The sequence below is a fragment of the Panthera uncia genome, chromosome D4 (assembly GCF_023721935.1).
Source record: "Panthera uncia isolate 11264 chromosome D4, Puncia_PCG_1.0, whole genome shotgun sequence".
NCBI classification, from domain to species: Eukaryota; Metazoa; Chordata; class Mammalia; order Carnivora; family Felidae; genus Panthera; species Panthera uncia.
Window position 1 is genome coordinate 54822829 of NC_064807.1, and position 13825 is coordinate 54836653.

At 44.9% G+C, this 13825-nt stretch overlaps 1 protein-coding gene across 2 annotated transcripts; it reads left to right on the forward strand.

Annotated features, from left to right (window-relative positions):
• Positions 1-68: 68 nt before the first annotated feature.
• Positions 69-12593, forward strand: NUDT2 (nudix hydrolase 2). 2 transcript variants are annotated; one of them, XM_049625250.1, is made up of 4 exons: positions 69-159; positions 5650-5819; positions 9720-9860; positions 12002-12593. In XM_049625250.1, the coding sequence occupies exons 3-4, from the start codon at positions 9734-9736 to the stop codon at positions 12316-12318; spliced, it is 444 nt and encodes a 147-aa protein (XP_049481207.1). In that variant the 5' UTR covers positions 69-159; positions 5650-5819; positions 9720-9733; the 3' UTR covers positions 12319-12593. The 2 variants fall into 2 exon arrangements, with proteins under 2 accessions (XP_049481207.1, XP_049481199.1); XM_049625242.1 differs by lacking the exon at positions 5650-5819 and having other exon boundaries at positions 75-159.
• Positions 12594-13825: the final 1232 nt, after the last annotated feature.

Consider the following 13825-nt stretch of genomic DNA (forward strand, 5'->3'; position numbering starts at 1 on the left):
TCTCGCGACGTTCTAAGTGAAAGAAAGGCATTTTTGAGGCGGGTGGAGGAGACTTCTCCCTATACTGTTGGTCGCTCTAAGCGCAACCGAACCCTCCGGATTGGTCGACGTACTCCCCCTTTCCGTTCAAGGCCCGCCTCCTGCCTCCCTCGGCCTTGGGTGAGTAGTCTTAAGGATCGGCCTCTGTGTTGAATTCTGTGCTAAGGTACTGAGGTTTGACCGATGAGAATCTGCAGCTGAATAGCCTCCCGCCGGTGCACCGTCAAAGGTGGACGCGCTCTCCCCCAGGCTGGCAGTGAGGCGTGGGCAGGCCAGACTTCCCCCCAACCAACCCCACCCCCTCCGCCGCTCGCAGCACCTCAGTTTTCCTCTGTGCTCAGGAAGAGGGGAGGGTTCAATGGCTCTGAGCCTTGCTGGCCCGCACGCAGGTGATGATGGGGTGGGGCATCGGAATCCCAGAGTTCACATTTAGGGCCCTACGGCAAGAACGCCATACCTTCCCCTCCCTCGGCCTCAGTTTCACTTTGTTGTTGCCCTTTAAACCCTGCCTGCTTTCCGGAAGAGATTTTATATTTTCTAATATGTTTCATCTATTGAATGAATAATATCGTGGCAATTATAGCAGAAGTAAAGAAAGAAAATCACAGGAGAGTCCCACCACCTAAAACATAACTTCCTTGTTCTTTGTTGTGGTCTGATTTGGGCCCTATGTATTTGTTATTTGTTATTATATATCTTAAAAAATATATATATATATATATATACACACACATATACATATATGTATGCATATACACACAAGAAAACCTTGGATTGGGAGTGTTCTGTAAGGGAAGCAAAGGTTTCTAATAAATTTTAACTTGGTAAATGGACAATGTCTTGCGATGTAAGTAGTACCTGACGCCAAATGTCACATGATCACAACTGAGCCAATGGTTCTTGAAATTTGCTTTGATATACAAGTGCTTTGGATTATAGGCATGTTTCCAGAACGAATTATGCTTGCAAACTAAGGTTTTACTAAACTGACTGCAATCATATAGCCAAATGTAAAACTGTAATACAGAGTCAAGGTTAAGAACAAGGTTGTTGGGAGTCAGGCAGACCTGCCTTTGAGTCTACCCAGACATATCTTTCCTTTTTTTTCCTCTTGAAAAATTACGGTAAAGGCTCAGAGGGTTGTTGTGAAAATTAAGTGAATTGATGAAAGTAAAGCACTTGGCACAATGCCTGACAAGCAGTAACTCCCCCCCCCCAAATGGTACCTCTTACCTTCATAATAGAAACAAATAAATATACTAGTCAACAAGGCCAGTAGACTTACTGCGAGCACCCAATTTAGTTCAAAATTTGTCAGAGAAATAACACAAAAAAGGAAACCATTTTTCAAAAGAGTGAATTTCTTCCCATTTCCTATATTGAAAGGAATTTATCTTGTGGTACTTTATACATAAGGAATATATATGGTGTAGTGAACAGTGTGGTCACCAGCAGTTTTGCTGGAAATATGAAAAGCCATTTCTTGATTCAGCTATCAATAGAAGCTAAGAGCATGCTATTAGATCATAATACAGAAGCTTTCTGATGACCTTTTATGACAACAGGGATAAAAATTACTCCTATATATTCAGTACTTCTGATATGTCTGATCTTATGTATATATTATTTTTAACCCTACTACAACCATGTAAAATAGAGGTTACCCTCATTTTACAGATGAGGAAAGTGAGGCTTAAGTATTTTGCTTAAAGTAATACAACTGTTGAATTAGGGAGTTAGGTCTTTCTCACTGCAAAGCCAGCCATGCTTTTCCATGTTGTTTCTGACTGAAAGAGGATAAAATGCTTTGAATATCAGATGCACAGGCAGACTTACCCAAGTGGAGGAGGTGGCCTGCAGAGGTACCTATAGTGGAAGCAAAATTTTTTTCCAAAGAAAATTTTCACCTTGGGCAATGAAGAGGTGGGATGAGGTGATCAGATCACTGAACACAATTCTATCTGTTCATTTACCTTGTGGGTAGTCTATAGCACTTCAAATTCATCTTGTCCCAAGCAAATCATTATTTTACATTCTACTCCCTATTCCACTGTCACCCAAACCAATCTCTCTTTCCTCCTCTCTCCCTTGAACAATGAAACATCAAATACTGTTGGTTTTCTTTTCGAGATATTTCTCAAATTCATCCCTTCCTCTCCTTTTTCAGGGTCTCTGCCTTAATTTAACTCTATCATTTGTCACCTGGCCTATTGGTGACAAGCTTGTAACTCGTTGATCTCCCTGCCTTCAATCCTAATTCATTCTCTACCTTCCTTGCTGCCAGAATGTCTTTGTAAAATGTCAATCTGACCATATCACCAACCCTGCCTAAAATCAGTCAAAGGCTTCTCATTGCCTACAGAATATAAACTAAGCTGTTTATCAATGGAATGCCATTTTGTGCTTGAGGGTCTTTGCCCACGCTCCTCTCTGCCTGGAATGCCCCTTGCCTCCACCTTTATTCTGCCTGGTGAATTCCTAGCCATCCTTCAGAATCCTTATGGGGTGCCTCTTTGACCTAAAGATAATCACTCCCTCTTCTTTGCTTCCTTTCCATTTTACACATACCCCAATGATGCACAAAACACACTGGCAACTTGTCTAAGTACCTTCCGATTTCACGAGACTGTGAACCCTTAGAAAGCTGGGGCTTTATAATATTCAGCTCTATATCCACTCTTCAGTTCTGTCATACTGCTTGTCAAGTGGGACATACTCAACAGATGTTAGATGAGTAAGTAAATCCCTTCAGGCGCTAATATTAGAATTCTCCATGTTTGCTTTCTAGAATTGTACAGCAGATGGCACTAATAGGCCACTTAACAGATCCTCTTTACTAGGAATGATTTTTGTTCCAACCTTGTCTGACTTTGGCCCCATCCTGGAAGCCAATATTCATGCCTTTACAGGTGAAATCTCCTGTTTTCGCCCTCAGCCAAATAGCAAAGATAGCAAGATGACTCAGCAGCTTGGTCTCTGTGAGAAAAGAGAGTGGCAGATGCCTAGGGAAAGGTGCAATTAAGGGAACATTTTCTTTGTCTCAATTTATTCACAGTAGTTGGGAGCTTCTTTCTTGCTTGCTTGCTTGCTTGCTTGTCACAAGAAAGAGAGAGCTTTATTCACTGATGGGCACCTCATGTCTATTCCATCCTTTGAAAGGGAGGAGGGGAGTTGAAGAATCAGAAAAGACCATTATGATATGGGAAGAGAGGGAAAGCCGAGCAGTCAGAGTTGCTTGTAAGCAGGCAGAATTGGCCTTCCTCCTCACAGCGGAGTGGCCCGGGCAACTTTCCTGGATACCAGCACCCTGCCTAAGTTAGGTGTTTTTGTGCTTGTTCAAGGCTAGCATTAAGGGTATTCCCAACGCTTGGTGCTTAGGAACCCCCAGGCTACTGGATATGGTTTTGAACATGTGGTTTTAGGTCCTTACTTCCCAGAGAAAAAGCAGAGGACTCATAGAAAGGCAAAGTAGGGGCCTAAGGCTACACTTTACCTCTCCAGGTCATCCTTGGGCACCAAGATCTTCATCTCTACTCCCTGCCCCCCAACTAAAACCTATTCTATGGAAAGGATTCCAGCTGGGCACCTTTAAAATGTATGGGGTGCCTGTGTGGCTCAGTCGGTTAAGCATCACTTCAGCTCAGGTCATGATCTCACAGTTCGTGGGTTTGAGCCCTGCATTGGGCTCTGTGCTGACAGCTCAGAGCCTGGAGTTGCTTCAAATTCTGTGTCTCCCTAAGCATTAAAAAATTAAAAAAAAAAATTCCCCATATGAATATAGATCAAAAACTGGGCATTTTGGAACTGGGAGTAATTTTATAAATTATTTGCATGTCCTCTCTCCAGGCCATTTGTGCCCTAAGCCCTGATCTTTCATGGTAAGCAGAGCTGTATAAGGAGGGAGATATACTTTGGAGTTAGACTTACTTGGATTCAAATCTTGCCTTTGGGCTATGCCTTTGGGCAAGTATTTTCACCTTTTTGAGTCTTAGTTTCCTCATCCAAAACTGGAGATAGTCATGCTTATCATGATGATTTGTCTTGAGCATTAGAAAAGATACACGTAAAGAACTTTGCACAGTATAGCTGGCACAGTGCAGATGCTTAATTGATAATGTGGTGGCATGAAACAGTTTCTGTTAAAGGGATTTAAGATTATAAGGAACAAGTTGAGGATTTGGGGAGCTCTTTCTGTATCTAAAGGTATATTTGTGAGGGCGTTTGGGGTTGAGCTATGCTTGCAATAGCACTCTGATTAATTTGATGAAAACATTGGAACACAATACATCAGTACAGCCATTTATCTGTGAATTATTTTTTGGCACCTAGGTTCTGAACCTCCTGAGCTGTAAGGGAAATGTATATAGAGGGAAAGGCAAGAACACTTTTCCTTAGCTTCTGGAACCTTCTGATGACATTGAGGATTTTTTTACTCAGGTTTTTTTTAACCACCTAAGGCACTTTGCCACTTTTCTGAAGTGTGAATTGCCTGCTGTCAGCTTGGAGTTCTCATCTCTGCAATCCTGGCTGCAAGCACATTTGCATATTGGATGCTGTGTTCTTTAACCCCCTGAGGTTTGAATCTACTTGGAGTCTGGTGTGTGTGTGTGTGTGTGTGTGTGTGTGTGTGTGTGTATCTTTCTCTATAAGCTGACAACTTTCAAACCCCAGAACAGTTTCCCTTCATGGTCTCCAGAAAAACAGAAAATGTACAACAATGGCTCCATTGACTTTTATGTAAATGGCACTCTTCAGGAAAACACTGGGCTGTTTCCCAAAATCCCAGAACATACCCTGAGCATTTGTTTGAGTGGGATGTGGGGAGAGTGTTCTGTTGAGTCAATGAACATCTGTTGAAAGCTGCTGTGCTGGGTCCCAAGGAAACAGAGTGCATAGTCCGGCTCTTCCCTGCCAAAGGTACAGACTGAGATTTACCAGACTAGGTATTGTGCTTGTGGTGGCTTTGTTCTGTGTCCACTTAGCTAAACTGGAACTGTGTTTCCCAGGATTCCCTTCCTACATGGTTCCAAGTTAGGGTCAACCTCAAGAAAATTTTGTGCGAGATTTGGAAAGCTTAAGTGAAGTAGCAACAGTACACTGTGAAGGACAGAGCAGGATACCAAGCATGTGGCAGTACTTACCTTTTGACACTGATCTGCCGGTTCACCTTGTTGGTGTAGGATATAGCACTCAGGCCGGCAGCTCCCCAACTCCTGCTGAATGTCCTCCTTCAGTTACTCCGACTGCTCGGCCAGATGTCCATTCAGCTCTATGACAAAGGGCTCCAGCTCCTCCTATAAGTTCATGAGCTTGGAAATGGTGAAAGAAGTCACAGGTTTCATTTGTCCTCAAGAGTTCTACTTGTCTTCATAGGATCTGGTTTGTTTTCATAAGTTCCAGTTTTCCTTGCTCTCCTCCACTTCACATCCAGCTCTCCTTCCCAACTGCTGGCCTTGCTTATATATAGAGACTTCAGGCACAACACCAGATGCAGAGGTGACAGAGTTGCTTGGATTTCTCCATCAACTTCCATAACTGCACAAGATGTAATCCCTACACTAAATCCTTAATTTCCTCATAGTGTTCTGTTTCTCTGATCAAACGCTACAGAAGTTTATTCAAGCCATGTTAAAAGCCCAGAAGATGGAATGATTAGAAGCCAGAAGGCTTCACAGAAGAAGTGACACTGAGCTGCTTCTGAAAGCATGAGTAGGAAGCATGTATGGGGAAGGAGAGAGAAATTCTAGAGAACAGCTGGCTCAAGCCAAGCAATTGAAAAGGTAAATAGGAGTTTTGCCTTTCTAGAACAACTGTCCTCTCCACAGGTCAATAGGATAGGTAGAAAGTGAACATCTGATCCTAGCTCTTCTGGTCCCATTAAGATGAACCATTGGTTGGTCTGGTTCTTAGATGTGGTTACCCTTATACATTGGTGTCTACTAAGATACATTTTTCTGAGGTGTGCCCTTGTCACTACCCTAAGCCACTTCCCCATGGGAAAATATTGGCCTGCCCCCCTCTTTCCAGTGTCTCCACATGGCCACACCAGGCCTGTCTTGCCCCCCCCCCCCCCCCATGCAGGCAGTGTTGTTTTCCCCATGATGCATTGGTGATGGCAGTGATGTAGAGCAATGCTCTGGGGCTTCTGTCCAAGGCAGGGCACTGCCCTCTAGTCTTGGATCCCTAAGCTTATCTAGGGGTCCAACATTCATTCCATGGGACTCAACCCAAGACAGGAACAAGGTGCCCTTCACCAGTAACTTGCTACTACTTTATAAGCATCTTTATAGGAGGGCATGGTATCTGGTACCTGTTTCTGCCTAAGCCTGGAACCACTAATTTGAAACCTCTGTTCACCAGTACGGTGGCAACAGGGTGCTTCTTTCTGGTTTCCAAAATGGGGAAGGTTTTTGGCATAAATAGGGAGAGCAGGGAAATAGAACATAATGTTTTAAAAAGCCTGCTACCAGTTTACATGTAAATTTTAAAACTCAAACGGGATAGCATTATACAGTCTATTCTGAATCATACATTTTTCACTTAATATGTCCGAAAATCTTTTTTTTTTTTTTAATTTATTTATTTTGAGAGAGAGAGTGAGCGAGCTCATGAGGATGAGAGTTGGGAAGGGGCAGAGAGAGAGGAGAATCCCAAGCAGGCTCCACAATATGAGTACAGAGCCCAATGCAGGGCTCGAACCCAGGAACCATGAGATCATGACCTGAGCCGAAATCAAGAGTCGGAGGCTTAACCAACTGAGCCACCCATGCGTCCCTGTCTGAAAATCCTCTTAAAAGCAGCACATTTGGCTCTACCTCGTTTTTTAAAAAGGCTCCATAATATTCCATTGTACAGATATACTATACTTTATTTAACCTTCCCATATTGATGGATATTTGTTTCTGCCTTTTTTTCCTTTTTGATATTGCAAACAAGGTTGTGATGAACATCCTTATGTGTATATCTTAAACATGTATTTGTGTATGTCAGAGTGCCTAGAATGGAATTGCTAGGTGTAAGGGAATATGCATTTTATGCTTTGATAATTATTACCAAATTGCCTTCCTAAGGGGACATGCTAATTTTCTCTCCTACCAACAGTATATGAGAGCACAGACCATTTCAGAAACCCCATTTGAGGGGCACTTAGCTGGCTCAATCGATAGAGCATGCAACTCTCGATCTCAGGATTGTAAGTTCAAGCCCCACAATGGGTATAGAAATTACTTAAAAATAAAGTCTTAAGGGGTGCCTGGGTGGCTCAGTTGGTTAAGCTCCAACTTCAGCTCAGGTCATGATCTCGTGGCTTGTGAGTTCAAGCCCCACGTCAGGCTCTGTGCTGATAGCCTGGAGCCTGCTTTGGATTCTGTGTGTGTGTGTGTGTGTGTGTGTGTGTGTGTGTGTGTGTCTGCCCCTCGTCCACTTATGCTTTCTTTCTCTCTCAAAAATAAACAAACATTAAAAAAAATTTTTTTTAAGTCTTAAAAAAACCCACTTGAATTATTTCCAATTCTTAAAAATTCATTATAGGTTTAGAAATATTTGGAAAGATCACAGTGTTGGGTGGATTTGGTTTTTTGGTAAGCCATGTGTTGACAGTTCTGAGAATTATCCTGGAAAGAGTTTCAGTTTGGGTCTGATTTGTGTGCCTTTGACAGATGCAGGCTTATCTCGATTGAGTACCAGCAAGGGGGCTGAGGAGGCCATCACCTCCTGCTCCAGCTCTCTGCATCAGCTCTGCTGTCCAACATACCAGCTCCTTCTTTGGCTCTGGAATCTTGCAGATGAGGCCCTGCTGACTTGGGTCTTTTCCTGCCTGGGTCACTCTCCCAGGCCTTTGCTGCATTTAAGATATCTGATTTTCTTCTCGTTCTGCCATCCCACCTCAGGACCTTTATTCATGCTGTCCACTTCTCCTGGAACACACTTCTTCTCTTCATTCCCATTGCCAACTTACCTTTCACTCGTCCTTCTCTACTCAAACATCCCTTCTTCCAAGGAAGCCTTCCTTGTTCCCTCAGACAAAGTCAGGTTACCCATTACACATTTTTCCCTTGTAGCACATACCTTATTGGCAATTATTTTTTAGTTTGCTTAATTATTTGATTAAAATCTGTCTCTCTCACTAGAATATAAACTGCATGAGAGCAAAGGCCTAGCATGTACTTAGTACATGGTAGCTACTCAATATTGTTGACTGAACAAATGACAAATTTTCTTTAGAAAGGCCTTACATAAGAGATCTTCCATATATTTTGTTACCTTGATAACCTGTCCCCCTTCAGATGAGTTGTTTTTTCACTTCTGCAGATATTTCTATTCTTCTCCCTTCCTCTCTTTTGTTGTTGTTGTTCCTTGTTGTTGACATTCTTTTCTGAAATGGAAAGAAAAGTAACAAATGGAAAGAAAAGTAACTAAAATGGAAAAGGCTAAAAAATTGTAGTCTTCACAGAATTGCTGGTTATAAAATTAATAAATATTTTCTGTAAACTTCCAAACAATACAGAAATATAGGGACTGGAAAATTAAAGTCTCCCCATAATCTCATCCTCCAGGAAATACTATTAATGATGTGTATCCTTCCAAACATTTTCCTATGCATATTGAAATCTTTTGAATGCTTATTACATGCCTGGCACTGTTCTAAAGCACTTTACAAAAGTTAAGTCACAACAACCCTCACAGCAACCCCTTGAGGTAGAACTGTTATTAAAAATTTTTTTAACGTTTATTCAGTTTTGAAAGACAGAACATGAATGGGGGAGGGGCAGAGAGAGAGAGAGACACACACACACACAGAATCTGAAGCAGGCTCCAGGTTCTGAGCTTTCAGCATAGAGCCCAACCCAGGGCTTGAACCTACAAACCATGCGGTCATGACCTGAGCCAAAGTCTGCTGCTTAACTGACTGAGCCACCCAGGTGCCCCTGAGGTAGAACTGTTACTATCCTGTCTTAGATAGAGCTGAGGAAAATGAGACTTAGGAGCTAATCACACAGTGAATAAGTAGTAAAGTCAAAACTTGAACTCACGCTGCAGATTCACACTCTTGACCATTATACTAGCTTGCTTTTGATGGGGTAGGAAAGAGATTTTCTACTGTGTGTGCCTTTTTGTACTTAGGATTTTGAACCACATGAACGTGTAACATTCTAAAACCTGGATAAAAGACTAAAAATATCAATAACAAAAAGCTTTTTAGTACCCCAACCTACCTTCCCTGAATGGCTCCTCAAGCCATCTGAAACTACATTGCTGGGGTCTCTGCCCCACAGACTCAGGCTGGAGGCCGAAAGGAAATGGGACCATGGGTTTGATGAGAATGTTCCTCATCTCTTCCATTCATAGCATCTCTCCAGTTTCAGTGGGTTTGCTTCTGAGGACCTCCAGTCTCTTAATGCACACACACCAGCCCCAGCCCCTGTGTCTTAACAGGGAGTCCTGGAGGAGTTGGGATAGAGCTTCCCTGACAGGGTAGGGGCCAGGGTCCTACCATCACACACAAATCAGCCTCTGATTCCTGGTTTCTCCCATCTTGTCTTCGGTATGCTGCCTTTTTCTGTAGCTGATGAGGTCACTGTTAGCTGGTCTGTGCTATTCCCCAGCACCAGAGTGCTGCCCCCAGGGTAGATCTTCCTGTTTTGTGTAACTTCCCGGGGTCTCACATCTTCTTCCTTAAGTCCTCAGATAGACCATGGCCCTCAGAGCGTGTGGCTTGATCATTTTCCGAAGACGCCTCATTCCCAAGGTGGACAACCCTGCGATTGAGTTTCTACTGCTGCAGGCATCAGATGGCATTCATCACTGGACTCCTCCCAAAGGTGCAAGGCAGAGGGGCTGGCTCTCGGGAAAATGCTGAGTGTTTCTCAGAAAGCCACCCTGCCAGGCCCTCCACAAAGCTTATATTTCAGGGACTGTGCAGCAGGAGGGGAGGTGGGGGCAGGAGCCCTTGATCCTTTCTACATACATAGTCTCCATGCCAGACCAGAGCAGAGCTGGAAATAGAACTTTGTGATTGAATCCCAGGGCAGAAGCAGCACCGGTTTTCTGTGTGTGACTCGCATTCACTAGAGTGCCAGTCTCTGTGGTGAATGCCTGGGTAGGAGAAAAGGCACTGGGCTGGGAATTGGGGGCCTTGGGATCAAATCATTACTGGGTTACAGGTCAGGAGCCCAGAGTGAACAGCCTCCAGATAGAAGGGAGCAGGAACTTTAAAGGGGAGTGCCAGGGGGAGGGGTGAACAAGGATCCAGGTTGGAGGAAAATAAGGAAATGGGAACAGGAAATAAACTTTGCACTTTTGCATTTCACTAAGGAGAAATAAGGTGAAAGAGAGGGACAAAAGTGTCACAAACTCTATGAATAGAAATCTTCACACTTGTCTCCTGATCACCAATGTCATACTGCATAGTACCTCTCACTGAAAGATTTCAAAGGACCTCTCCAAATTTTGTCCCGCCTGGGCCTGAAGGAGAAGTCACCCTGTTAACACTCATGGGTAGAATGCAGCACAGACACTATTGGGAAGGGCGTGTTCAGAGACTCCCCACACTTCTGAGGGCAGGTGGGGATCAGGGTCACCTCTTACCACCAACATCCCTCTCACCTTCCTCCCCCAATGCAGTACCTACCTGGCTTTGTGCACATAGCTACATAAAGTGCTATAGAGAGAAGATTCCCAGAAGCCATGAGCTAGATTGGTTTTTTAAGCCCCGACTCCTGGTTGCTTTCTGTGGGAGCTGTACAGCAACGGGTGACTCAGGGCACTGCTGGGAGAGCCCCTGGGAAGGAGGAGGGCTAGGAGGTCACCTTGTCTCTGAACCAAGAAGGGAACAGCTAACAATTCCTGTTCCCCATGAGCTCCTGAACAAGGAGGCCCCCAGCAACTTGCTGGAACCATGTGTTGACAGAGGCTGCCAGACCCCTCCCTGTCCTTCCTGGCCCCTCTGGGCAAGCTGAGAATTTGCAAGGAGGTCCTAGAGGCAAAACTGAGGGCTGCTCCCAGTCTGCAGAGCTTCAGGCTCTCCTACAGCAGTTTCTTGGCAGCTGTCTGGTTGGGTTTGAGTCTTGCCAGCAAATTTTCTTAGAACTGGCTCTCAGCTTGTCCTTAGTCTAAGTTCCCATCAGGACTTTCCCTATGAAACTGGAATCTGGCCTTGTTCAGAAAGATGAAAACAATTTGGAAAAGCCTTGATAGCTACTTGGAAACAGCTGCCAGTGCTGCAGTGCAGGGTTTGGAGCCTGTCTGTTGGCCCTGGGACTTCAGGGACCAACTAAGACAGTGTTGAGTCCTCACTGTGGATTGTAGGCAAAGTGCTCCCTCTTCAGCCAGCTCTCACCTGCCAAGAAGTGACTGCCCTTCCTTCGGAAAATCAATTTAAGGTCTCCAAGGGAAAAGTCTCCCTGAGAACTTGAGGAGAGCTCCAAAGAATAAGAAAGCAGAGGTCTGAGGAAGGCCATCTCTCTCATCACTGAAGAGCAGTCTTCTAGATCAGACTTGTTAAACCCATGGTCTTAACTCTCTGCAGAGAAGATACGGTGGGGAGGAGGAATTGCCCAGACACTACCTGTTCTGTACCCTATTCCTAGGCATGTTAGGATGTTACCAATCTGTAGACCCCCTTTATCCTAGCAACATCTAAAAAAGTCACCGAAGGGACGCCTGGGTGGCTCAGTCGGTTAAGCATCCGACTTTGGCTCGGGTCATGATCTCACAGTTTGTGGCTTTGAGCCCCACGTCGGGCTCTGTGCTGACAGTTCAGAGCCTGGAGCCTGTTTCAGATTCTGTGTCTCCCACTCTCTCTGCCCCTCCCCTGTTCATGCTCTGTCTCAAAAATAAATAAACATTAAAAAAATTTTTTTTTAAATTTAAAAAGTCACCGAAGACCCCCTATCTTTAAATCATCTGACCTGAAAATTCCACCTTTGTTGAAGATTATCTCTTCCTCTTTTTTCCTAACCAGGCCATGTGGAATCAGGAGAAAATGACTTAGAAGCAGCCTTGCGGGAGACTCAGGAGGAAGCAGGCATAGAAGCAGACCAGCTGACCATTATTGAGGGGTTCAGGAGGGAGCTCAATTATGTGGCCAGAGAGAAGCCTAAAACAGTCATCTACTGGCTGGCGGAGGTAAAGGACTGCAATGTGGAGATCCGCCTCTCCCATGAGCACCAAGCCTACCGCTGGCTGGGGCTGGATGAGGCCTGCCAGTTGGCTCAATTCAAAGAGATGAAGGCAGCGCTCCAAGAAGGACACCAGTTTCTCTGCTCCACAGCCTCATGAGCTGACCAGAGCACAGTCACTTACCTCTGTAGGATCCCTGAGGGCCTTTCAAGATGAACCATTGTCAACTCCGGGGAAGGATTGTGTTGGTCTTTGGCTCATCATAGCAAAGAGCAGATAGGTTAGTAAAATCAGCTGAGGACTCTCAGAGGAACGCAAACAAAAATCTCAGCTGGGTGGAAAGGAAGGCAAACGAGGAGTTAAAAAGTCTAGGTGTAATAAGTACATCCTTGTAATTTACAAATAAACTTCAGGGAGCTTATCTGCCCATCTAACCTGTTGTCTTTATTTCTTGGACTCTTGCCCTGGTGGGGAGAAAGCTAAAGTGAAATGGAGCTCTGATCTTAGCCAGAGAGAATCCTGTGTCCATGCACTCATACCCCAGAGAAGCTAAGGGAGGAGTCAGGGTGACTCTCCTGCCTCTGGAACTCCACCCGACCAGCGTTCCTGAGACTTTGTGACCTGTAGTTGGACGGGAAATACAAGCGAGTCGGACCAGAGCACAGGAATTGGGTTTGTTCTACTCACTAAATGTACCCTCTCCCTGGCACCGGGCACATATGTTGTAGGTGCTCAGTAGATGCTTCCTAAAATAGAGACCCAAGGAATCTGTGACATATTCCAGGTCACAAGAGAGAGATGAGGGACAGACCACACTGGCCCACCAGTTCAGTGGCATGTGGACCCCAACCTCTCAGCCCAGTCCTGCCTCCCAGAGTCAGCATGGGCCTTGTCAGCACGACTGAAGTCACTGGCAAGAGGCAGGCTCAGGCCGGGGGCACTCTGCTAGGCTGCTCAGCAGCCCCATCACTACACCTGTGCACTCCTTGCCTGCGGCTGCCTTCTCCACCTTTAGCAAGCTCTCATCATGTATGTTTCTCTCTTCCTACCTACTCCCTTTCTCTCCAATTCAACTGTAAGACCCAGAGGTGCAAGAGTTGGGTCTCAGCCCTGTTCTCCCTAGCTACTAGGGCTCAAGGAATGCAGGACAGGTGTTAGATCCTACAGCCCTTCCAGGAGCTGTTAGCAGATGGATTCATGTGGATTTTATTAAAGGGTTGTTGCCCAATGAAGTGCAGAAGATTGGATGCAAAGGGGCATTGGCAAAGGTCAACTTGGATTACCAAGGTCAAGAACAGCCACCCCTGAAAGGAGAAAGAAGTCACCCAAGTCTTTAACAGGCTTCCAGATGTTTTTAGTCACTGGCTGTCCATGTAGACAGGGCAAAAATACTAGTGAACAGGATCTTGGAGCACCGCCAAGGATCTGAATGGTTTTGTTCTTCACCCCTCTGAGCAGTACTCTCTGAAGGAGGCCTGCTGCAGGAAGTTTTTGGAGCTTAATGTTCTCTTTCCAGGCCAGAAGGGACCACATCCCACTGATTTAATAAATGCCGGCTGGGCAGTGGTGCCAAACCACAGACTAGCTGCCTCCTAACAAGAGCTGGCCAGCCCTGTGCTCTCAGCATGGGAGGCTGTCGAAACTCAAGATGCTAAAATCTTATATG

Excerpts from the sequence above, each read along its gene's own strand:
- NUDT2 (XM_049625250.1), top strand. The coding sequence starts at position 9,734 with ATGGCCCTCAGAGCGTGTGGCTTGATCATTTTCCGAAGACGCCTCATT. Across the intron at positions 9,861-12,001 it reads TCACTGGACTCCTCCCAAAG|GCCATGTGGAATCAGGAGAA; the intron begins GTGCAAGGCAGA and ends TTTCCTAACCAG.